Raw genomic sequence first — 24,917 nt, 5'->3', positions numbered from 1 at the left:
GAGTACACCCTGGCCTTGGCTCCAAATGGGGGCCAATCAGTGACTGGTCATTTGGGAGGGATGGGGCCTCCAAGTGGATCTGGAGGCCCAAGGGTCTGCTCCCAGGAGACTTAAGGGGCTGCTGCTGGAGAGCAGGCCTCTCAGTCTGTGCTGGCATCAGAGGGTCTGCGCTGCTTCAGAGAGAAAAGTCGGTGATCCTGCAGAGGCAGGGATCTTCGGTGGTGGCAGCAAGTGGCTTTCCTATGGAGGGGGCAAGCTTTGCCTGGTGCTTTTGGTGACAAAGGAGGGAGGTAAAATCACTAAAAGGTAAAGGTCCCCTGTGCAATTACCCGGTCATTCCTGACCCATGGGGTGTGACGTCACATCCCAACGTTTCCTAGGCAGACTTTGTTTTATGGGGTGGTTTGCCAGTGCCTTCCTCAGTCATCTTCCCTTTACCCCCAGCAAGCTGGGTACTCATTTTACCAATCGCGGAAGGATGGAAGGCTGAGTCAACCTTGAGCCGGCTACCTGAAACCGACTTCTGTCGGGATCGAACTCAGGTCATGAGCAGAGCTTTTGACTGCAGTACTGCAGCTTACTGGGCACCCCCTTTTTCTGGCTGAGCTGAAATCGACTCTGTGTGGGGCACCGGCCTAGCCGCTCCAGGGCTGAAATCTCTGGCCTTCCCCACCCTCTCCTCTGAGCTGTAATCACCCTGGCTTCTTGGCTTTCTTGAGGTGGGTGAGTTTTTTTTACATAGGGAACGCAGTGGTGGGAACTAACACCGTGCCCCGAACCCCCACTGACTGCGCTTGATTCATTCACGTAAGCTAGTCATTTTTTCTGGCCTCTCTTCTCCATCATGCATGTGGGGTGATGGGTGGAGTGGGGCATTTTGGTCTGGGTCCTGGGACACAGCACCATGCATTGAGCGGGGATCTACACAGCTGCATCTGGTTGGGAACGCACCTTAAGTCTGGAGAAGTGGCTCACAATTTCATGCACAAAGGCATGCACTGTGAAGACCTAGGGCACTTTCACACAGCCCAAATAATGCATTTTCAATCCACTTTCACTGCACCTTAACGATCATTTGCAATTGGATTTTGTCAGTTCATACAGTAAAATCAACCTTCAAAATGCATTGAAAGTTGATTGAAAGTGCATTATTTGGGCTGTGTGAAAGTGCCCTTAGTGTCAACAGTCACTCATTGTGTCATCTGTCACAACCTTCTGGAAACTCTGGCCATCCAGCTGGGGAAGAATGACCTTGCTAACAGGATTAGGGTGGACCTGATGAGGGCCATGAACTCAGACTTACAGTTCACAAAGTCCTGCCTTCTGGACACACAGCTCTTTTGGTCTGAGCTGCTAGAATAGCACACGTGGTGTGGGGCCACCTTTCCTGACTAGGTGGACATGACACAACAAAAAGTGAGCAAGGCCACTGGGAAGCTTGTGGAGGCACTCAACAGCTCCATCATCCAGCACTCAGACACTTTGGTCAGACAGGCAGCTCTCTTTAGGTCAGGCAGTGTACGCTTCTTGGAGAGTGGCCAGGATGTTTGGCTTCAGAGCATATGTGACAGCTTTCTTTCTTGGATGTGGTCACAGGAACTTTGGCGGGAGATAGGCAGAGGCCCATCTCTTGTGGTGATTTGGGCATTGGACAGGATCCATTTGGGAAGGCTGAGCCTGCAATTTGCCTCCCTTGGTCTCTGGACCCCCATAAGGAGTCTTGAGGGGTAAGCCATCAAGCAACATACCCAGTTCAGAATCATAGAATCATAGAGTTGGAAGGGACCACCAGGGTCATCTAGTCCACCAGGGTCATCTAGTCCAACCCCCTGCACAATGCAGGAAATTAACAACTACCTCCCCCAGGGGCTGTTGCCTGGCCCTAGCCTTGAGGCTAGTGACTCATGTCCATGTGGAGCCCCTGAACTATTTTTCGGCAAGGCCAAAACCTCCTTTGGAGTCAGCACAACTGCGCTGCCTCCTATGACCAGCGCAGGCATTCCTCTCAGGAATGCATTGTAACAGGATTAATATTAAAATAGCCCATCCCAAATGTGCACAACTCTGCATGGGAGAAAAACGGTGGGTGGGTGACTAAAAATGCACTTAGGGTAGAGTACATCATTTACACATAAAAGGAAAACAGCAAGGTTCAGATGTTATTGTAAATCTACTTTCCTGGGTGGTGATCAAATAATTTTAAAGACCTGATAGAAGTGTATTTAAAACTACTTTATCTTTCACACATGTGCACCAGTAGAAGACAGGGATAAGCTCGAAAGCACTGTAAATGGCACATGTGAATTCTTAGCTTGAAAGTCTTTCAGTCGCACATGTGCATCTGCCTTGGCGAGCCACTGTTCCTTTCTGTATTCTGTTTTATTTCCAAGTGCCTGGTATTGATCTGTCCCCCATCTTGCCATCCAGCACTATAAAGCATTAGCATCTTAGATTCTGTGTCAGAGGCCACTTATCCTCTGGGTTTTCCTGATGGGCCAGATTCTATAACATGCCAGCCTTTTACCCCTTGCTTTATCTAGGTCAGCTTTTAGGTGACGCCCTGAAGCGCATAGAGCTTCTTCCACATTTATCCTGTTGTTGAACGAGTTAGAGAAAAATCAAGTTAGACCCCTGATGGGTTATGTTTGAATTCATTGCCTCACAGGTCACAATTAGTGTTGAGCAGAGATGCATCTGCCTTCTTGTTGTAAATGACATTCATTTTGTTGAAAAACTCTGTGTTCTTCATGCCTGTTTACATGGTACACAAGATGTCAGGAATACCTCACTTCTTGGAAACTATTCCTATTTGCATTGTTAACAAGTGAATGACAGCACCTGGAAATTTTAATAATAGATGCCTTTTAAAGCCAAATTAAAAAGCCGGCATCTTAATTTAGCTTGGGCTTGATTGAATTGTGTCTTTTATCCCCATTATAGGCTATCAATCTTGTATTTCATGAAAAGTCTCATATTTTTTTCAATTACTAAAACCAATTTTGAAGAAAAAATGTCAACTTAAATTACATAACAATAAGGGCACTACAAATGCAATTTCTCTTGACCTTCCCAGTCAGTCACATTGCATCACTGCTAAAGGGTGTTATTAGATTTTTGTATCATTCTTTGAAAGCATCCATTTCAGAGACTTCCCCGATAAAGTAAAGAGCTATAGTCCCTATTCTAATAATGCCCACAAACTAGGTTATGAAAGCCACTATTATTAATTTAAAGGACATTGGTACTCTTCAGTAGATAAGATGTGCAATGGATTTACACTAATCACATCAGTATAATGATTGCCTGAGACTTATTTTGATGTACAAAAATTTGTGTGTGTATATAAATCACTTACATTATGGATTCCTTTAAAGAGGTTTTTAAATAGAGATATTAATGAACAATGAAATAATTGCTTCAGGCCACGACAGCAAACGTGGCAGCACTTACAAGCATCAATCTCGTTTTTTATCCTGACCTTCCTCCAAGGGCTCAAGGTATGGCGTAGTCCCCCTCCTGTTTTATCGTCACACCCTGTGAGATTAGACAGAGAGTGTATGTCAGAGTCACCCAATGGGCTTCATGACTGAGTGGCAGTATGAGTTGGACAGTGGAGTCCTTACGTACAGTTAGACTGGAATAACTCTGGATAGGATTGCACATAATCTTTTAAATCCTGCTCTAATACTGTAACCATTATACTGCACTAGCTCTCTCTAGTTTAGCCATGTATTTTGTATTTCTGTTACACATAGAATGCAAAACATTCGTAAGCACTTTGTAATAAACTATGAAGCAAACATTTTCCTTGCTCTGTGTACTCCAAGCAACATGCCAGAGAAAGCTAGACCTACAAACTATGGAATACTTCGATAGCACTGTAGTTTCCTGTTTCATCTGTTTAGTGAATGGTGTCCTGAGTGGGAATCACTCACAACAGTTCCATTACAAGTGGGTCCGACACAGGTTACAATATTTCCTACTGTACCAACTGGTTGTATAGTGGATTGTAAAACAGGCTTGGTCTTCCCATGTAGGAAAATGAGGCTGTCAGTTGGAGTTCTACAAGTTTAGTCTGTGACTGTGGGTGGATAACTGTGGGTTTTATTGCTTTCCTGAGCTGAGTTAGCAGTTTTATCTCTGATGTGCTAGCTGTATATTTCAGGGAGACTTTTTAACATAGGTAAGCATCCAGTGAGTGGTATTCTCTTCCTTTATTCTGAAATGACACATCCATTTTATCACCTCAGTGCCACTTTTTTCGATCTGCAAGTCTTGCTTCTGGCTTTGGAATCTGGCTGGGGGGAGGGGAGTTAAAAACTTACAGTTTTGTGAAATAAGCGTAATTGGTTACCGTCTCGTGCCATTTCTTTAGGAGAGAAAAGGTTGAGTTTTCTGAACACAGCATATTGATGTAGACATTTCCAGTGTAGCATATGCATAGCTCTCCTGAGCCTCCTGGTAGTTTATACAGCAAGAGGGTTTACTTTCTCACCCTCCTTTGAATGTATGATACAGCAACTCAGTAATAATTTACTTAGGACAATGAAAGAAAAATTCCTTCCTGCTGCCAGTTTTGAGTTTGAGGTGCCCATCGTGTTCTTGGCAGCAGCTAGGAATGTTTCCTCCATTGTCTTATCTAAATCATACTGCTGGCTTATTTCCTTGATTGCTCCAGTCTGAACAGAGGCCCACAGTCCTCAGTCCTGTACTATTCCCTCCGTGCTGTTCAGTCAGATAAAAAGAACAGAAGTGGAACAGAATTTCCCAGAGGAGTGTGCACCAATAATCTCAAATTAATTTGTGGGATGTACAAATGAAGTTAAATGAAGATGGGTGGAGGTGAAGGTCAGCTCCTCTGCTCTGAATTGTGGGGCTTCCATATATGCACATCAGAATCTCTTACTTGGTGACAGAAAGGGGGGCGTTGATGCAGAATCCATCTATCCTGTTTCATATGCAATTTTTTTGCCTTTCTTGCAAACTGGTTACAGGCTCTCTTGGCCATTAGGTGAACTGAAAAGTTTTTAAAAGCAGAATAAAACCACACCCATGCCCAATGCGTAACTTTATACAAACCGGAAATAAACTCTTGACTGTACTTTCCCTCCAGTTTTTTAACATGCACAAACAATGTTTGGCCAGAAGTGAAGGGAGAGGAATCCCAGCATGGCAGGGTTCCTAATTGCAGTTTAAAGATTATTGCATGAATTGTCCATTAAATTAACCCACATTTTTAAGAATTAGACATCAGAGAAAGGAATGTAGCTAGACTGATTATATAAAATCTACATTTACAGTAATTATTGTCTAACAATTTTTTAAAATTAAAAAGGTCCATCCTAAATTCCTATTCTGCAGGCACACCCAGCTGAGCAAGTTATTTTGAGTTCAGGAGCTCTAATGAGCGTATTTCTCTCTTGCATTTGTGGACTGTGCCATTTACTTCCTTGGAACCCTTGCATCTCTGCGTACGCTCGTTTTCATGCTCAGACCTGTTTTTTCCCCCATTGCGGGTAAGGGGAGGTTCTTGGATACGGATGCTCAAAGCGACTTGGACATGTATACAAGACTTTGGGTTTAAGTTCAGGATTTTAAGTACGTCATTGGTCAACAACATCTAGTAGAACCAGTGTCAGAACCTGTGACATCCGTGTGTTTCAGCATTGCCAAAGATTTGGCAGTATTCATTGTTAACTGTTCTACTACACATTTCCATGCGTTTGGATGTCGGGGTCAAACGGAAGGCGGCATGAACACTACTGGCTGCTCTGCTTACATGCTCACCTTGTTCCTTTCAGTTCTTTCTCTTGTGTACAGAGCTTGATTGATGGCTTCTGGTTTGGGAAGCCTTGAAACAGGCTCCAGTTTACTGTGATGTCTTAATGTGGGCACTTGGACAAATAAGATCCTCCTGCCCTGATTGTGAATCTTAGTGTGGGGGGTGACCTCTTCACCTGCCAACTTGATCTTGATTCATTTGTGCTGTGTGAATGAAGGGACCAAAGAGAAGAATGGAGCTGTGGACAAATCTGTTTGTCCATGATGTCTGAATACAGCCCAGAAATGTCTTTAAGAAAACCTGAATAAACTGGCTGAATGTAACATTGATACTGTACAAGAAAGAGAACCACATATTCCCATGGAATTCGCTGTTGAATGTTTGATATGGATATGAATGTATGTGATAGATACTTTGTATTGGTATTGTCATGTTACAAACATCAAATTAAAACTAAAATGTTCCTTTTAAAAGCAGTTGATGTCCAAAAGCAACCTTTCATGTTAGATCACTTATTGTGACTTTTATCTTTAATTGAGCTGCCTAACTAATGTCTAGATTATTAGTAATGCAATCTTATGCAGAGTTACTCCAGCCATTGATTTAAGGGAGTAACTGGGAGCTGGAGTAACTGTGCATAGGCTTGCAGTGTAGGTCAGATAACAGCATTAGTAATGAAAGGCATGAATCTACAACATTGGAAATGCCTTTTCTTATTTTGGGTTTTCTTTTCACATTACAGGCATGTAGCCATCGCTCAAATTCTGAAATAATTTGCTGCACAACTCCTTCACTAAAACCCTATAATCTGACACCTCCTTTTGTGACAAAAGTGTTTTTCATTTTTGATGGTGTGAACTCATCACGTTTTAATTTTGATTATGTGAATGACCCCAGCTTTACATTTTCTGAAAAACCAGTGGTGATTTCCAAAGGAAACCTGAATATAGTGATTAAGGTAAGTTGATAAGCAGTTTTAATATGGGTGTGTGGGTGTGTGTGTATCTCCCCCCCCCCCCCGGTGGAACATTAAATGTGTCAGGAATAAAGAAGTATTCAGAATTAATAGGGATTGATCTTACATATCCAGCATGGCGTAGTGGTTAAGAGCAGTGGTTTGGAGCAGTGGATTCTGATCTGGAAAACCGGATTTGATTCCTCACTCCTCCACATGGGCAGCAGAGGCTAATCTGGTGAACTGGATTTGTTTCCCCACTCCTACACATGAAGCCAGCTGGGTGACCTTGGGCTAGTCACTCTCTCTCAGCCTCACCTACCTCATAGGGTGTCTGTTGTGGGGAAGGGAAGGTGATGGTAAGCCAGTTTGATTCTTCCTTAAGTGGTAGAGAAAGTGGGTGTATAAAAACCAACTCTCCTTCTTCTTGCCCTCTCCATGGAGCTCAGGATGATATAAGTCCTCCATAGGGTTGTCAGCTCTGGGTTGGGAAATACCTGGAGATTTTGAAGGTGGATCCTGGGGAGGGACTTCTGCAGAATATAATGCTATAGAGCCCACTCTCCAAAGTAGCTCTTTCCTCCAGGGAAATTGATCTCAGTTGCCTGGAGATCAATTTTAATAGCAGGATCTCTAGGTGTCACCTGAAGGTTAGCAGCATTATCCATTTTAACCCTGTGCAGTGAGTTAGACTGAGAAAGTTTGACTTCAGAGATGAATATCAATTTGCACTCATCTCTCCTCAGGCCTCGTCCAATACCATTGCCCCACTATAACTGTGGCAGCATATGATCTCCTGAAAATACTAAACATTCGTGAAAGGATCTCATTCAGTGTCCTACTGCGTAAATTAAGCAAGAGGCCCGCACAAACTATAAGCCTGCTTTTGAGAACTTGTGTTCCTTCAGTCAAAAGGTCACTGTGGCTCAGATTTTGAGGACTGTGCTTTCAATCCTGCCAAACACACAAAACACAGAGACACGTTTACATGCTTCATGACTGTATTTTTGTCATCCAATAATTAAGCAAGCACAGCATGAAATTAAATGGCCACTTGGTTCAGTGAACAAGCAGTTCTTACCGAACCAAAATTATTTTATCTGTTTCCTTAATTAGTTTCAAGAGAGGGAATGACCCTTATCACTTAGTTTTTCAGTAAAACTAAGCTAATGTGGCATATTTTGTTTCCAGCAAGTAGCTGCATACAGAGTAATTTTTATCTCACTCTGAGAATAACAAACTCTGCCCCCAAAAGCCCCCATTTTCTCAGCACCTTAGACAAGATTGAAAAATGAAGCGCAAAGAGTCCATTTTAATCTCCATCTCAAAATCCCTCATTACAAAAGTCTGCCATTACCAAACCTTATGACTTACCTTAAATCCATTAATAGCAGATCAAAGCTAGTATAATTGATTTGTACATCCTGATGTTGCTGCTTCTGCTCTTCTGACATGCTTCATACCCTTGCCAGCAAAGATATCATGTAGTGTAGGGAATCATTTTTGTATTTGTGTGTGTGTGTGTATGTGTGTGTGTGTGTGTGCTGTCAAGTCACAGCTGACTTATGGCGACTCCTGGTGGGGTTTTCAATGCTAGCATCATTCAGAGGTGGTTTGCCATTGCCTGCCTCTGTGTCACAACCCTGTATTCCATTCTTAACATTTACAATTTGTCTCATGACCTCCTTCCATGTTGCAGATGAAACCGGTTTGTATATCTTAGGGCTCAGCTCAAATTACTGTCCAAACCTCTGTCTGTGGGACAGTAATTACACAACTTCTGTCCACTAGCCCTATCTGCACTGTTGCTTATTTTGGCCTGCAGAGAAATTTTGAGCTTAAGGTAGCATCTACTGAAGCCTCCAGCCAATGCAGTCTAAAGTTATCATGCCACACCAAACCTGTCCATGAGCTGCTACTACAAAAGGGATAGAGAGCTCTTTGGACATGCAAACAATTCTGAGAATGGCATATGCAGAAAAGCTCTGTTCTGTCCTTGGATCTGTAGGATGGTGTTCGGTGGTTGCCATGTTTGATAAACTCTCTCTGGAACTTTTTGGTTTGGGATGTTAGACATTAATATCAAGAATTGTTGGGTTTGGGACAGCACAAAAACAGTTATTTGAATCTGAAATACAACCCAGCTGAAGAGTGCTACTATTTTAGTACCTTGATTATGATAACGAGTCTTAAAAGAGTTATCCAAGCTATGTGAAGATGCCTCAGTGCCCCAAGCAAGATCAAATCACCATTGTGTTGCTTTTGTCTATCTTTTTTTCTTTTAAAAACAAACAGAAAACCAAAAGTGTGCATGTCCTGTCTTTCGCCTTCTGCCTGTGTCTAATATATACTTTCTAAATTAAGATAAGATTCCTAGAGAATTAAGGATAGCAGAATGTGCATTGTCCGTAAATGTCCATAAAATGCTTCATTTAACCAGAGTAAACAAACAAACCATACTTGTATATATACATTTACCATGAATACCTGTGAGTTGCAAAGCAGAGGACCAAATGTGATCTTCAACTTCTGATACAATCGTTAAGCTCCCTATGCAAGCTCCCATTCACAGTAACAACCTGTTATTATTTGTTAGTGAAGAAAGAATAAGCCTAATTTGTTCAGATTTTCATGGTTTTGGTCATGTTTGGTTTTATAATTATTTATCTTTTATTTTTTCTTTAGGGAAATAACATTGACTCAGAAGCTGTTAAAGGTGAAGTACTAAAGGTTGGAAACAAGAGTTGTGAAAATATCACCTTGAAGTCACAGTCTGTTTCTTGCACTGTTCCCATAGAACTGCTGAAATCCCACAGTCAATTAAATATAGAGGTAGGATATACCTCAGCGTATACTATATGATATCACGTCTTTGTCATACATTGAAGAACTTTGAGACAAGGCTTCTACATTTATATTACTCTTTCATATACGATTATGGATGCTAAAATTACAGTTTACCAGCTTTGCCGTCCACCTTAGTTTAGTAGCATTTAATTTAGCAGTTGCTGATGCAACAAGTGAGGTTGTTATCTACACCTGAAACTTGACTCCATATAGATAATCATTATATTTCTTAATAATGGCCCATTTCAGTGCCAAACTTTTATGTATAGGATAGTGAGATGTATAGAACAATAATGTACCCTGACCCAGGTCCTGTTGCCAATTGCTGCTTAGAGCAGCAGCAGGAGAATTCTTTAAAAGCAGCTTCATGTACTTACCAGAAGTTCTTAAGGAAGTCACACAGGGTACCTCTAGGAATTGCTGGAAACTCTGTTTTTTACTATAGAGTTTCCTGCAATTCCTAGAGCTACCCTATGTCACTTCCTGTGTGTACTTCTGCTAATTATATGAGGCTGCATTTTAAAAAAAAAAAACCTCTCCTGTGACACTATGTCTCCCCCCAACCCTCCTGCTGGTTGCCAGGCAACCCTGGAATGGGGTTGCAGAACCTTTTCAAGAAGCACTGCCCACATCTCAAGGGACCCTGAAAGATTAATGAAATCTCTAATGAGTCAAAAAGAACAAGTCTACTTTACCATCATTTCTACAAATAAAAAAATGCTAACGTTTTATCGTGGAAACCTGATTCTATTTTATTTCATTCTTTTAAAAATATATACCAAAAATCCAGTTCAAAATGCACTAAATCCTAGATAAACCCCACAAAGGTAACTCAGATGTTGCTTAGATAAAACAAATACAACAAAACTACAAGTGAGCCAAGTTCAGTTGTATACATTCAATAGGATAAGCCCCAGTTTGAAGTGTTTAAGGGAAAGTTCTTAAGCCCCAGTGTGAAGTGTTTAAGGGAAAGTTCTTCCTTCACCTCCATACTTCAGGTTAAAAAAAAAAACCTAATATATAAAACATATAAAATATGTCATTATTTCTTACTAATGGTTGGATCCAGACAGGTAAATTTTGCACTGGTGGAATGGAACTTTCCTGGCTCCCTCTGCCCCAGCAGCCCACTGATCTGTATGCTCCTGGGGGGTATTGGTGGAAACTCCCAACAATCCAGTATATTAGTAAGACATATATGTACATGTTTCCATTAAATACATATCATCTATTATTTATAAACATAGGGAAAAATGTTGCATTACATAATTCTAAATTAATACAAGTTAGTCATCTCTCCCTCCCCACCACCGTCCTCGCAAATAAAATTTACTATAAGTAAATGTACCACAGGAGAGATTCCTCAATACTATGGTAACTAAAAAATGCTCATTTAATATCAAGTCTTGGAAGAGATAAAAGGAATGGAATGTGAAGGAGGAAGAAAATTTCCTCCAGTTACTGTAATCTTTACACCCACACCCACAAATACTGTAATCTTCAAACAGTACAATGTGTTCTTCTCAGGTCTCCTTGTAGAAAGGTAACAATTTTATTGTCAAGAAAAGAATTCATTAACTATGCAAGAAAGTGTTTTCTTTTAAGCCAGAAGCTTCAGCTCCTCTCCTCAGCCGCTGGTTTTTTTTACTGTCACTTTGCAGCTGTCATCATACCTGAACATGCTAACTGACAGCCATTCCCAAATAAGAAACTTCAAAGTTTGTGGTGCCTTGCATGTGCACGATGTATCTTGAAATAACACATACATACTACAAGCCCTTGCACATATTCTGTCTTTGTGTATTCACATGTTGTTTCATCCTTGTCCCAGTTAATACATTTTACTAGGCGTGGTGCTCTAATAGCAAGGTAGAGGAGTGACTCAAGCCCCTTCCATCTATCCATAACCCTGTTTTCATTGTGCACTAAGCACATACACAATTCTCTGGCTACCTCCTCTTTTTAGCAATTTGAATGATCAGAGGATTGCACCCTTTCCCACTAGCCTACTGTAAGTATGGACTTAATATTTGAACTGGGCCTTGGATACCTTAGGAGCCTGCATTTACCAAAAAAATAGTAAACTTGACTGTCCAAGTTCAGAGGGTTTTTCCTTTTAATATTCCCTAACATTTATATGCTTACATCTGTTCAGTTTTCCAGAAAATGGGCATGGTGTGTGAGGCAAAACAGAACTCATTATCTATTTAACCCAGCTCATTTTTTTAAAAAAAAATTGTAGCTGCAGGGTTAATGGAATTGGTAGAATCAGTATTTTGTGTATTGGGTTGCCATCTTCAGGTTGGGAAATTCCTGGAGATTTGGGGGTGGAATTTGGGGAGGAGAGGGACCTCTGCAGGATGTAATGCCATACAGTCTGCCTTCCAAAGCAGCCATTTTCTCCAGGGGAACTGATCTCTGCAAGGCAGTCATAATACTAGGAGGTCTTCAGGCCCCACCTGGAGGTTGGCAATCCGAGTTTATGCAAGACTTCACTCCCTGACATTCTGTGGCTGGCTCCATCTCTTGTGACAACCATTTTGTGTTTGCGCCCACCACCTTGTGTCAGCATTCCAGAGGTGCCCACAGGTTCAGAAAAGCTGGGTCCCCTGTTCTAGACTAACTTCATGACATGGAAGTACTATTAACATATAAGTTTTCCCTAGCATGAGTAGATGTTCCAGCTATCCCTCTGCTTCTGCTTTCCTGAGCTTCATTCATACTCAGTAGCAGACCTCATGGGGCATATAACAACTTCACATTGGGCGCTAGAGATTGATATCTGACTTCTCTGAGAATGCGATATTTTCAACAACATCCAAAGGTTTACTCCCAAGAAAGAGTTCTAAGGGTTGCACTGTAGGTTTCTAGTTGTATGCTAACCACAGGGTCCTGCAAAGTCTCTTGTCACTTTCAGCCTCTTTCCAGTCCCAGTAAAAGCATATTACTCTTAAACTGCAGAAACTAAACTACAGGTTAGTCTTCAGTGGATTAGATCCGCTGATCTGAGGCACTGTCAAAAGTTTCAGGGCTCAGAATCAAGGCTAGAGGCCAAAGCTGTCTTTGGGGTAGCCAGGAGGCATTTATTTGTTTTTGAAGCATATAATGTTGCACTAGGTGTTGTGCAATTTTAAATCCTGCCAGTGGAAACAAAGCAAAATGGGAGAGGAGATGGCATTGGCAAGGGAAGGAGCTGTGGATGTGAATTATGTGCATGTACAATAAATAGGATCTTTCAATGAAAGTCACTTTTTTTTAAACGGGGTTGCTGAATTTTCAGTTTTTATTTCTTTCAGTGGAAGAGAGAAGTTTCATCAGCACTTATTGGGAAAGTCATGGTTCTGCCAGATCAGAATTTCAAAGGGCTCATTGCAGGAGTTGTGTCAACATCCATTTTTCTCTTCTTGTTGTTGTTCGGGCTTTTCCTGTGGAGAAAAAAGAGAAAGCAAATCAAAGGTAGATGATGATGATGATTAATGCTACACTTTCAATCTGTATCTCATTTTACTGCATAAGCAAAAAGATCCCAGGAACTTTAACAGAACTTACAGGGGGAGGAAGGATGGAGGCAGCAAGGTGAGCCAGGGAAGAATTGGCACAAATCCCATTGCCTGTGCACTGAATTCATTGCAGTTGGAGAGAAAGAACTGGGGAGTTTGGCAAAGACAGAAAGTGGGAAGAGAGGGAGGGAGCACCACATAGGGATTTTGGGAGTGCATTCCAGTTTTAAGGAAAAGAAAAGCGCATTGATTACAAATGAAGAATTGCGGCTACTTCTTTGTGGATGATGCACTGCCTAAGCCAATGGATAGTCATGATGAATGGACTCAGTTTGGTTCCAATTGTGGAGGCCTTCCTGTGTGGTAGTTTCTCATGTGGTTAAATGCATACTGTTGCTCATCAGAACTGCTTGACTCCCTACAACTGACTGGCATGGCGATTCTCTGCTATCTCTTCCCAGTGTAGCAAGGTTACTTTCTTACCTGCTAGCAAAGCTGCCTTCCCATCTATAACGTGGGAATGAAATATTATGTTACTGGCTCTGGATCCAGGCTAGCATACCTCTGAATTGGAAAGTTGTACCTTGGTGTAATATTCAGATTGGCCAGGAGAGAGCTCCTAGCAGCAAACCCATTTTTAATGGCAAAGCCAAAATATGCTGCTGTTCTGTTATATGGGGAAAGAAAAATGTTATGCTCTGTCATTTCTAAAGAACATTAGCAGCCTGATCCACCATGGCATTTCCCCGGTAACGATGACATTCATTATGAGAATGTTGCTGCTGTCCTGACTCTTGGGGCAAGTCTTTGAGATACTCTTGAATTCAGCACTTGACATGCTTTTTCTTCCATGTGAAGACTTAGGCAGAGAGATTGTGCGCTACGATGGAAGGGTGCATACTCCTCACTTGGACAGGCTTGTCAGCGCAAGGAGTGTGAGTCCCACGACAGAAATGGTGTCGAGCGAGTCTGTGGATTACAGATCCACTTTTCTAGAAGGTATTTTTTCTGATTAGTAAGAGTTTCTGTAGTTTTATTTCCCCTTTTCTCACCTGTCATCATATGTCTGTACATTCTGGTATGCATGTGATTTCAGCCTATCCAATGGATTTTTTACCATTTGCTGAGTCTTAGAAACTTCAGTCGTCTTTGTATAGACGTTGCACTTTTGTTTCATTCATTTCAAAAACCTCAACATGAGGTGCTGCTGGAATTCAGATTCTTGCCTTCCTGTATCCCAGGATGCGTTGCTTGATGAGGTGACCCAATAAATACTGGCCCAGATTCTAGACTGAAGCCCTGGGAATGCTGGCATAGCTCAGAAGGTGTCTAAATATCACATTAGTGCTCCAGTGCATAGCTAGAGCACTGAAGATGTAGGTCAGTGTACAGAATAAATAAGAGCTCATCCATTATGCCAGCCACCCACAGTCTGATGTAATCTTCTGGCAGCCCTGGGGTGAGACAGTTAACATTTCCATGTTTGAGTAACCTTTTTTTAAAAAAAAATCTTCTAAATGCTCCATCATTTGTTCAGTACAGGAGGTAGCCATGGGAAATTTAGCATTCCTTTTGGGATGGGTTGTGTCATGCTTCGTACAAGTTGGTAAACCCTGGAGAAAGAAATGATCACCTTGTTGGGATGTTGTCCTTCTGTGAATGGGCACATTCTTAGATTACTTGATGTCTTTTAAACCACGGTTCCCTGTTTTCACTCCAAAATCACTGGTTTGCATCCAAAGCCTTGTTTCTACTTGCACAGCTCTCTTCTATCATTGCAGAGGCACTCCTTTGCTGCAGAGCTTGTTCCTTTCTCTGGTGCTAGGCACCCCTGCTCACACAAGACCACTGTGTTGCTGTGAGATTAGTGCCAGAGGAACCAGCTCTGCATAGGAGGACTGCTTCAAAAGGACTAAGGAGGTGCAAATAGAAACAAGGTTTAGGGTCTTCTAGCTATTATCTTTCGAAAATAATACAAATATTTTGTTGAAATGTACAGCAGTGAAGGATTGAAACTACAAATAGTAATGTTAGAATTGAATCACCTAAAGAAGTTGAAAAGATTCTAATTTGTTAGGTTACTTGAGTTGCATGCCTTGCTTGTCTGGTAGAATTCCCACTTCTAGACATCTGCGATGTGGTGCTTTTTGCTGTCACTGCAGATGCAGGTTAAAGTATGTTGTGAACTGGTAACACAGAAGTCTGATTCTTTGAAAGCTCCAATGTTATACAGTGGGTACAAGCCAGCCAAAGTCATTATTAATAAGAACAGTTAGAATTCATACCACATTTCTATTTTTCAAACTGCTTCCCAAGTCTTGCCTCAGAAATCCATGTAACAGCCCTGTTATCCTCATATTGCTAGTGAGAGACTGAGAGTAAAGCTACCCAGAAAGTTCATAGCAGATAGGAATTAGCAACCTCCCAGACTGTAATTGGTTTCCTTAGCCTTGAGGTTCATGGATTCCATTGGGAGAGAGACATGCTTCACTCTCCCAGCAAAGTCAGTGGTAGCTAATAGTACTACATTTGGTCAGATTATGACTAGAAAGCCATGGTAGAGTGAGACTAAGATCTGCGGCACTCGGGTTCAAATTCCCACTCTGCCATGATGCCCAGTGAGTAATTATCTTGGGCCGGTTACAATCTTTCAGCCTAACTCTTTCAGGGCAGGGGTAAGAATAAAATGAGGAAAGGATAGCCGCATATATTGAATTCCTTGGAGGAAGAACAGTGGGGGAATTTACCAGGTTGAAAGAAAGTGTGGTGCGATTTCAAATGCACTGGATGCATCATCAAACCACTCATTTTGCCAGACTACAAGTGTACAGAAACAAAGCATTCAAGTAGGTTTACTCATGGTCCCAAAGCAACATTTGTGTGGTTGTGTACAGGTGAGTTGTGATAGTGTCTCTTATGATAGAAGACAGAGTCCCATGATCTCGACATGTTGCATCTTTCATGACTTGCATTGAGATTTCCTTATAAGCATGGGAATCTGGACTGCAAAGAAGTCTTGCTGAGTATCTTTTGCTGGCTTGAAAGCTCTATTCTTATACAGCAGTGGGACTGCTTCAGGTTCACTTTCATTCTGCTTTATGATATTTATATTTATAGATTGTATTAATCTAAAAATCAGGAAAGAAATGTCCCATCAGTCACTTAAAATATGTTTTTAAGTGAGACATTGCAGTTCCTGTGTTGAAAGAATCATGGGTAAATGTTATTTCATCTTTTGTGCTAACTTTGTTATCTTTAAAAGCTGCAGGATATGAATCACATAAGCCATTTTTCCTAGTTGAATATTTACCACTAAATAAATAGAGTCACGAGCACTTGGGGAATATTCATCAGGTTTCCAATTGCTCGCCAAATTATAATCTGACAATAACCGATGGTCTTTGCTATTTCCTCCTTCTTGCTAATATGTCATTTCCCAAGTATCAGTGAAGTAATATAGAATCGGTAGAAAGACTCTGGGAAATTAAATGGGATCTTTACCATTCAGTTGGGTCCAATATAAAATTTAGATTTAAATGTGGTAACCTCAGTCAGCTTTGGCAGTGGTATTCTAGAGTGGTGTTAGTATTTATATATAAATATGAGACACTTGAATGTGAATGTAGATCTCCAAGCATTTTGATAAGGAGAGGTGTGAGACTTAAAGCTTTTCAGTAAGTTGTGCTGTTTGGCCTGAAAGCTCTTCCTTGCCACTCCAGTGCAACCCTAAACAGATTTACATCTTTCTAAGCCTGTGAACTTCAGTGAAGTTAGAATAGTGTAACTCTATTTAGAATTGCACCACTAATCTTTTTTTCAATGTTTGGGGTTATTCTGAGGCTCAGGCCTAGTTCAAATGAAACCCTGCTACAATTAAACTTGTTTTTGATGCAGCCACTTCCTATTTTCTCCTTTCGTAGATCAGTTTCCAACTTTATCTCAGAATGGATCGTGCAGGCCAGCCCAGTATCCTCACACAGATTTATCACCCATTTTGTCTACTGGAGACTCTGATTTAGCTAGCCCTTTGTTGCAGACGAATGTCCATATTGACATCAGCGCCTTAAATCCGGATTTGGTCAAAGAGGTTGAGCATGTGGTGATTGGCCCCGATAGCCTGATAGTGCATTTTAGTGAAGTAATAGGAAGAGGTAAGTGTTTCATGGGTCAAAGCAATCAACACTTTGCCACAATTATGCATCATATGCTTTTGCGAATGTATATAAATTCTGCATCCCAGCATCGGTGTAGTACAGTTTAACATCATGCGTTAAGGGCTTAATGTTCAGCCTTCTCGCAGTGTTTTACAGATTGCAAACATTGGGCAGGGAAGGAGTTTGTTTGCACTCTTTAAAAAATGCATAGAAGGTGTCGATAGGGATGGGCTGAACAGACTCATGAGTTCCAATAGCCTGATCTTTTGTGTATTTGTGCAGAGATGAAATATGGGAATTATTCTCAAGTCAGTGTGCTTGGATTGCAGCTGAAGCCTTCAGTGTATGATTATTCTCAGCATGACTCTCGTGTTCAAGGGATACATTTCCTGTGGGTCTAGAATTGTCATTTGTCAACTGTACTTCTATGTCTTCAAGAACTTTTCCCTCTTCTCTAAAGAGTTCAAAAAAGTTTATATATACAGTTCCCAGGCCAGCCACTTGGTGTATCCACTGAACAGTATCATGAGCCTTTAAAACCATTCTCTGAGAATGAATGGGTCTACCTGATTCCTTGAGCCAGTGGTTCCATTTAGGAACATGGCAAGATTCTCAATCCTATTCATGAATGTGCCAAGGCTTCCAGCAAAAACTACAAAGTGGAACAGCCACATTTGATGTGTTTTCCACTGAGAGGTTCAAAGTAGACCGTACTCTTTAGATTGTAGGAGCAGCAGTTGATATTACCAAAAGTAGTTTATGACCATTAGCTATTCTTTTATCTATGGCTGGTCTCCAAGATCTGTTCCCTTGACCAGTTGAGGTACATTTCTGGTATACAGTTGGTGTAGTCTTGCAAATCAGAGAGCCAGCATGGTGTAGTGGTTAAGGATCTGGGAAACCCAGGTTTGAATCACCTCTCTGCCATGGGAAAGTTGCAGGAAACTTGGGCCAGTCACACACTCTCAGCCTTGACGCTGCAAGTATTTGGCTGGGAAACCTCCAAGGAATACCAGGGACATGACACAGAGGCAGGCAACGGCAAGCCACCTCTGAAGGTCTCTTGCCTTGAAAACCCTACAGTGTCCGCTGTGACTTGATGGTTAAAAAAAGTCCGCTGTGACTTGATGGTTAAAAAAAACCCTCTTGCAAATCACTATATAACTGTGGGCTTAATAAAATATACTACTAAACCCACAACCATTTTTATTCCCTTGTCTGCCCACATCTGTTTAAGGTAGTCATTTTTTTTAGCCTAAAATAACCTTGCTTGGTTAACTGGGAAGCAATTATTACTTGGCACTAGCAACAGGATGAGCGGCTGTTTACAAGCCTGATTCAACAAAAGCATGTGCAAGAATACTGGCAAACGTGCCTTGAAATCTATATATTTTAGCCAGTTGAGGCTGTTACATTGAAAAATAGTTTTAGTATTGTTAACTCAAGAAGAGCTTGCTGGGTCAGATCAAAGGTCTATGTAATTCAGCATCCTGTTTCCAATAATAACCAATTAGATGCTTCTGGGAAGCACACAGGCAGGGCATGGACGTGGCAATAACTCTCCCTCCATAAACTTGTCCAACATCCTTTTAAAGACATCAAAGCCTTTGTGACATCTTGTGGCAGTGAGTGCCATAAGTTAATAATATACTGTGTGAGGAATTACCTCCTTCCTTCCATCTTGAATCTCCTATTGGTTGATCGATTGTTGCCAAGCCATATATTATAGTTGTCTGAAAGGTTACGTGGAAATAGTGTACAGCAGTGGCCACATTTGCAATTACCATCATCCAAAAAAGCCACTTTTCTGCCCCTAGCACAAGGCCTACATTCCAGAGAGGATTGCAGCTTACCTGTTACTCTAGCAGTGGCTGTTTCGAGGTGGAAACCACCTGAGAACTATAAGCCTCACCAGACAAGGGCCTTGCCCACTTTCCAGAAACATGGGGCAGGTTGCCACATTGGGGAAACAGTGCTCAGGAGAGCCACAGGTGGCATGTCAAAGAGCCACATGTGAGTCCTGAGCCACTGGGTATCACTGGTCTACAGTGACTTGGTTAAGCCACCGCAGGACGTAAAGCTAATTTTAGGTATTCTGTTTGCAGGACACTTTGGGTGTGTCTATCATGGGACTTTGCTGGATACTGAAGACAACAAAATCCATTGTGCTGTGAAGTCCTTGAATAGTGAGTCACAATAATCTTTCGTAGCAACTCCTAGTCAATTTCAGAGAAACCAGAGGCACTTTATACTGCTGTTTATTAGAAAGCTGTGCTTTCACCGACTGACGGCCACTTTTCAGTGGGACTCTTTCCCAGAACTTGCAGAAAGCTCCACTAAGGATGTGTTTGCCTCGCTATGTCCTCTGCGAAAGAATGTTCACATCCTCCCTTCCCCCTCTGACAAACACAAGATTAAAGGCAAGAAAGAAACTGCAGCAGTATCATTTTACGTGCCACCAGGCTGTTTTATGTTTGCTTTTTATGAGTGAGACAGTTGGAAAACAGCAGGAGCAAGTTGGCACACACCCATAATGACCCTCTCCCTGGCTTTACATTGGGATGCTTCTGTTTATTGTTCCTAGTGGATGAAAAAGGAATGAGGTGGAATATAATAAAATAAGGAAAGAATTCTGGAACTTCAAATGTATATTGTGAATATGTTCAGTATATTCTGGCAATGACAAATGTTTGGCAGGGCAAATGACATTTCCAATTCATTTGGTGATGGAAGTGGGGTCTCCAGCCCTGTAAGCATTCATTATTTTCCTTTCCTGACTAGATGTGCTGTATGTAATTTTGAAAGGGGTCCTTATCCAGCTTTTATGAACTCTACTTAAACTGAGTTTATTTGAATGGAGGAAATGACGTAAGAACCTTGCAAGTGTCAGACACGTTCTAATGTTGCTGATATGAAATGTCTTGTAGTTTTTTATTTGAATTTGCCACTGAATTTCTCAGGGATTACAGACTTGGATGAAGTAGCCCAGTTTCTGAAAGAAGGGATCATAATGAAAGATTTCACTCATCCCAATGTCCTATCGCTGCTTGGAATTTGCTTGCCCAGTGAAGGGTCTCCGTTGGTGGTGCTTCCATACATGAAACATGGAGATCTTCGAAACTTCATTAGGAATGAGACTCACGTAGGTACACTCCTGGGCCCCTTCGATGACAGTCACCTCATATACGTTCACTTGAGAGCATGAATTGATTGATGTCACAATTTATAAATGTGGTTTTACATTCCACTTTTGAGCCTCTCTTTCCCCTGCAAAAGAATATGCAAGGCCAAGAGAATTGTTGTGAAGCATCTGTGAGAAATGCTTGATTCCTTGTGGTTTAATGTAGTTTTCCAACAATAAATTATTTCATTCTGCAATGTTAATCAAAGCTTTTATAATTCAATACCTATTCAACTGCTAAACTCTTTTTAGCACAAATGCCTTTCTACTATTGTCTCAGGAAGATATCTCTAATGGGTGGGGTCTAAGGTTAGTTACAGTAAATAGAAGACAGTGTTTACTGTACCAAGTAATAGTTTTTTCGGCTTGAGAATTGTCATTCATTAACTTTCTACCCAGGCTCTACAAGAATGAGGCTAATTTATTCTTGGGCTTGTGCATTCCCTTTGCACACAAAAGAAGATTGAAAGCTAACTGGTTTAGGAAGCCTTTGATCTAACCACAATTTGTTGTGATGGTCACATTTAAGCACTACACCAAATTGGTGTTGCCCGCCCGCAAATTTCAGATTTAACCAATCTGGAAAGTTTAATGGGGTGGTAAAGTAGCCCTGGCCCTCTTTCAGTTTAGCTTCATGAGTTAGCTTCAGCTGATGTTTGCCAGTATACTTTATATTATTGTATCATACTAATATTTTAATTAAATAAATTAGCCTGGTGTCTTAGCCTGGTACCACTTTTTCCTCCTCTAAATTCACTTAGAAGTTTTCAGAAAATTGGGAGATTTCTGCTAATGGAAGGAGGGATGGTTTTCACCATTCCCACCCTCTTGCTGCACACCTCTTACTCCCCCTTTGTGCTGTCCTCGAGCATCCCTGGCCACCAGGCATAGTGTTTCAGAGACATTTTGGGCTGTGTCAGGAGGGGTGGAAAGAGAGTCTCATTCTGCTGATGGGAATTTTTCTATCTGTAAAAATGTTCAGCAGGGTCCAAAGCACTAATAATAAGGCATAGCTGCCTCAGGTATGTTAAAAAAGAATTGAAAATATAAATATTTTGCATAAATGACTAGAACCTACCAATACTAAAATAAAAACAAAAGGCTCGCTTCAACATTTAAATTTTGTCAGAGAATTTAATTCTGCTATATCATATTATTGCCCTTGCCATTATGTTTTGCAGAATCCAACAGTAAAAGATTTGATTGGCTTTGGCCTGCAAGTGGCAAAGGGGATGAAATATCTTGCAAGCAAGAAGTTCGTCCATAGAGACTTGGCAGCAAGAAACTGTATGTAAGTGCATATCATTCAATTTGCAAGGAAAAGGTTCAGGTCTCTCGCCATACAATCTGTCTACAGTACACCAAGTTGAAGGGAATCAATGGCACATCGACTATGAGCCTAGTGCAGGCACTTGCAAGTTATCTGGAATTTCCTTGTTCGAATTTTATCTCATCTCTTAAATTTTAACTGGCTCACATGTGAAGAAGTGAGCTCTGACTCACAAATGCTGATGTTGAAATAAACTTTGATAGTCTTTAAGGCACCACGTGGACTTCCACTTTCTTTAAGATCCTACCTGTCACAAGTCTTGTTGGTGGCCAGCAAGAGACTGTATACAACCATGACTGGCATGTAGCGGTGTGATCGGTTTCATGAACCCAACATCCAATTCAGCCCACATTCAGTGTGCCGCAGAATGGGTTGGACTATGATTGTCTCTTTTGATATGAGCCCACGATTGTACGTCAACACTTCTTCCCATGTTGAGACAAGAGGTAAAATAAGGGAACATTTAACAAGACAGCTTCTAGAAACATTCATGGTGCCAGCCACACTTATAAGAATGGACATTGTCCATACTTGCCCTCAGTTGTATTCCTTTCAATGTGCAGGATGATGGTTTCATAAGTATGAGAGATTGCATAAGACACTGGAGCATCTTCTGTTCAAGATTCCTGCATATGGGATCAGTGTGATTTTGTTGCTAAAAAAGTGCTGCTGCTGTTTTAATGGCAATAAGAGCATGGTAGAATTGGTATTTTTTCTTTGGTATTAGTATTTAGCACACTGCAGTAGCTGTCCAGTCCAGTGCTTGTTAAAAGATGATGTATCTTCAAACACTCCGGTTTCAAAAATATCATAAAGGCCCTAAAATATTCAAGGACAATGTAAATTGTGTCTTCTCAACTCCAGATAATTTTGGGGTCATTTTTCCCCCCTAGGCTGGATGAAAAATTCACTGTCAAGGTTGCTGATTTTGGCCTCGCTCGAGATGTCTATGATAAAGAGTACTACAGCGTACACAATAAAACGGGAGCCAAACTGCCCGTAAAATGGATGGCTTTAGAAAGTTTGCAAACTCAGAAGTTCACTACAAAGTCAGATGTGGTAATGTGCCTATTTATGTTGTTCTTGCTGACATTTCACATTTCAAGATATTCCTGGAAGCATTTAAGGAAAAAGAAGGGATGTGGTAAATTAATGTGAATTCTTGTAATCGAAAATCAGAACTAAGCTTCAGCTCTTTTAGTTTATAAAATGAATGAAACTAGGTTTTTCCCCCTATTTTGCTTTTTCTGCTAGCTGAGATTGTGAAACTTTTAGAATGCACCCTGCCTTCAGTCACCCCCCCTTACATATCTGAAATGAAAGCTTGTGCCCTAACTTTGAGGTTTGATCAACTTAACTTGAACAAATCCCACTCTCTTTGCTGAGCCTAAAACTTTTGGTTTTAAGCAGCTTTATTCTCATGTGTTGAATTGAATTCAGTAAGTTCCTAGCAAATGTTACACAGCATTGGCTGCTCTACAGCTGCCATCCTGTGTACACAATTTTATGTGTGCGTATTCTGTTTGCTTCTTTCTCCAGCCTGCCACTGCTTGACTGCAGTTTGAGACCGTATTTTAAAAATTACGACCACATTTTTTTAAAATAAACTACCTTGTATATTCTACTCTTGTGCAAATTTTGTTGGCATAAACACTTTCCAGTCATTTATGCTATATTTTTTATTTTTCCTCCAAATATGTTGGACTTTATACCTACCGCAGAAGCAGAAAATATATTTTCCAAGCCTCCTGTTTTGTTTTTTCCTGGCTCTTGGGTTCAATGCAGCATTTAGTTACCATGCTTGGAACGAAGCAGCCTGTTCTGCAAATGTTTGTTTTGAAACATTTACTCACCCTTCATCTCTCCAGTTGTGTGATGCAGTTTTCCTTTGCTTTTGTCAGTGGTCTTTTGGAGTATTACTTTGGGAGCTGATGACGAGAGGAGCCCCGCCCTACCCGGATGTCAACTCTTTTGATATCACTGTTTATTTGCTGCAAGGAAGAAGGCTCTTGCAGCCTGAATATTGCCCAGACCCACTGTAAGTAAATACAAGAAGAGGTTGTCAATAATACAAAAGCTTGTTTGGATCAAAAGGGGCTCTTTTTGCCCCCCAAAAGAGTCCTCCCATAAAAGAGCCTAACAGTTGGAGCCAGAGCAGCACCTGGCTGTTCCCTGCTTGGTTCTCAGAACATTTAAGGCCTCCTGTTAGGGTTGCCAACCTCCAGGTACTAGCTGGAGATCTGATATTACAACTGATCTCCAGCCAATAGAGATCAGTTCACCTGGAGAAAATGGCCGCCTTGGCAAGTGGACTCTATGGCATTAAAGTCCCTCCCCTCCCCAGACCCCAACCTCCTCATGCTCCACCCCAAAAACCTCCCGCCAGTAGTGAAGAGGGACCTGGCAACCCTACCTCCTGTTCTGGGAGGAGGCCTAGAGAAGGAGGGAGTTTCAAGCTTTGAGAACTTTGTAATAGAAAAGCAGGGTATAAATACAAAAATAGCGGGCCAAACAAAAGTTTTCAAGGTAAAAACTCACTTTTTATCTCTTTCAACTGCAGGTACGAAGTCATGCTTAAATGTTGGCATCCCAAACCTGAACTACGGCCAGCGTTCTCTGAGCTAGTGTCAGATATATCAACCATCTTCGCCACTTTCATTGGGGAACATTATGTTCACGTGAATGCTACCTATGTCAACGTGAAATGCGTTGCACCTTATCCTTCTCTTCTGTCATCCCAAGAAAACATCGATAGGGATTCAGATACATGACCAGATATATTTTACTATACAACCAGGGGAGGAAGAAGAACCCTAAATAATAGCCAACGACTTTTTTGCCACCTGGTTTGTGTAAAAGCACTGTCGTATGTGTCGTACAAATTGCACTATTTCAAGAAGACAATTTCACGTTGCTGAAAGCTACAGCAGTCTGTACTGTCCACTGTTACCACAATATCTCTTGCCAGCTTTTCCTCATTTGTGACCAATCCAGCTGGTGTTATAAATTATACTGTATACAACTGAAGAATTCAGAGTCATCACTAATGCAGAGTGCCAGAAACTGGAGGATGAATATTCCCTACTCGTGCCTTGGGGTCAGCAGGTTTTTTGTTGCATAAGTGCCAAGCCAGGTAATGACTATTCCAGGGTTGCAAAAATTTCTCTC

The 24,917-nt window shown here is 41.3% G+C and overlaps 1 protein-coding gene across 2 annotated transcripts in view; it reads left to right on the top strand.

Moving 5' to 3' along the window:
* MET (MET proto-oncogene, receptor tyrosine kinase) overlaps positions 1–24,556 on the top strand; it is a 65,078-nt gene extending 40,522 nt beyond the window's left edge. For both annotated transcript variants that reach the window (XM_056847019.1, XM_056847018.1), the window contains exons 10-20: positions 6,525–6,740; positions 9,423–9,569; positions 12,881–13,040; positions 13,943–14,083; positions 17,005–17,235; positions 19,344–19,424; positions 20,199–20,380; positions 21,601–21,710; positions 22,643–22,808; positions 23,651–23,787; positions 24,310–24,556. In XM_056847019.1, the coding sequence (XP_056702997.1) occupies positions 6,525–6,740; positions 9,423–9,569; positions 12,881–13,040; positions 13,943–14,083; positions 17,005–17,235; positions 19,344–19,424; positions 20,199–20,380; positions 21,601–21,710; positions 22,643–22,808; positions 23,651–23,787; positions 24,310–24,520 (1,782 nt within the window). In that variant the 3' untranslated portion in view covers positions 24,521–24,556. The remainder of the gene's footprint in view (positions 1–6,524; positions 6,741–9,422; positions 9,570–12,880; positions 13,041–13,942; positions 14,084–17,004; positions 17,236–19,343; positions 19,425–20,198; positions 20,381–21,600; positions 21,711–22,642; positions 22,809–23,650; positions 23,788–24,309) is intronic.
* The last annotated feature ends 361 nt before the right edge of the window (positions 24,557–24,917 follow it).

This window comes from Euleptes europaea, chromosome 3 (genome assembly GCF_029931775.1).
Source record: "Euleptes europaea isolate rEulEur1 chromosome 3, rEulEur1.hap1, whole genome shotgun sequence".
Taxonomy (NCBI): Eukaryota; Metazoa; Chordata; class Lepidosauria; order Squamata; family Sphaerodactylidae; genus Euleptes; species Euleptes europaea.
The sequence above is the reverse complement of the archived record's forward strand: the minus strand, read 5'-3'. Positions and strand labels throughout refer to the sequence as shown.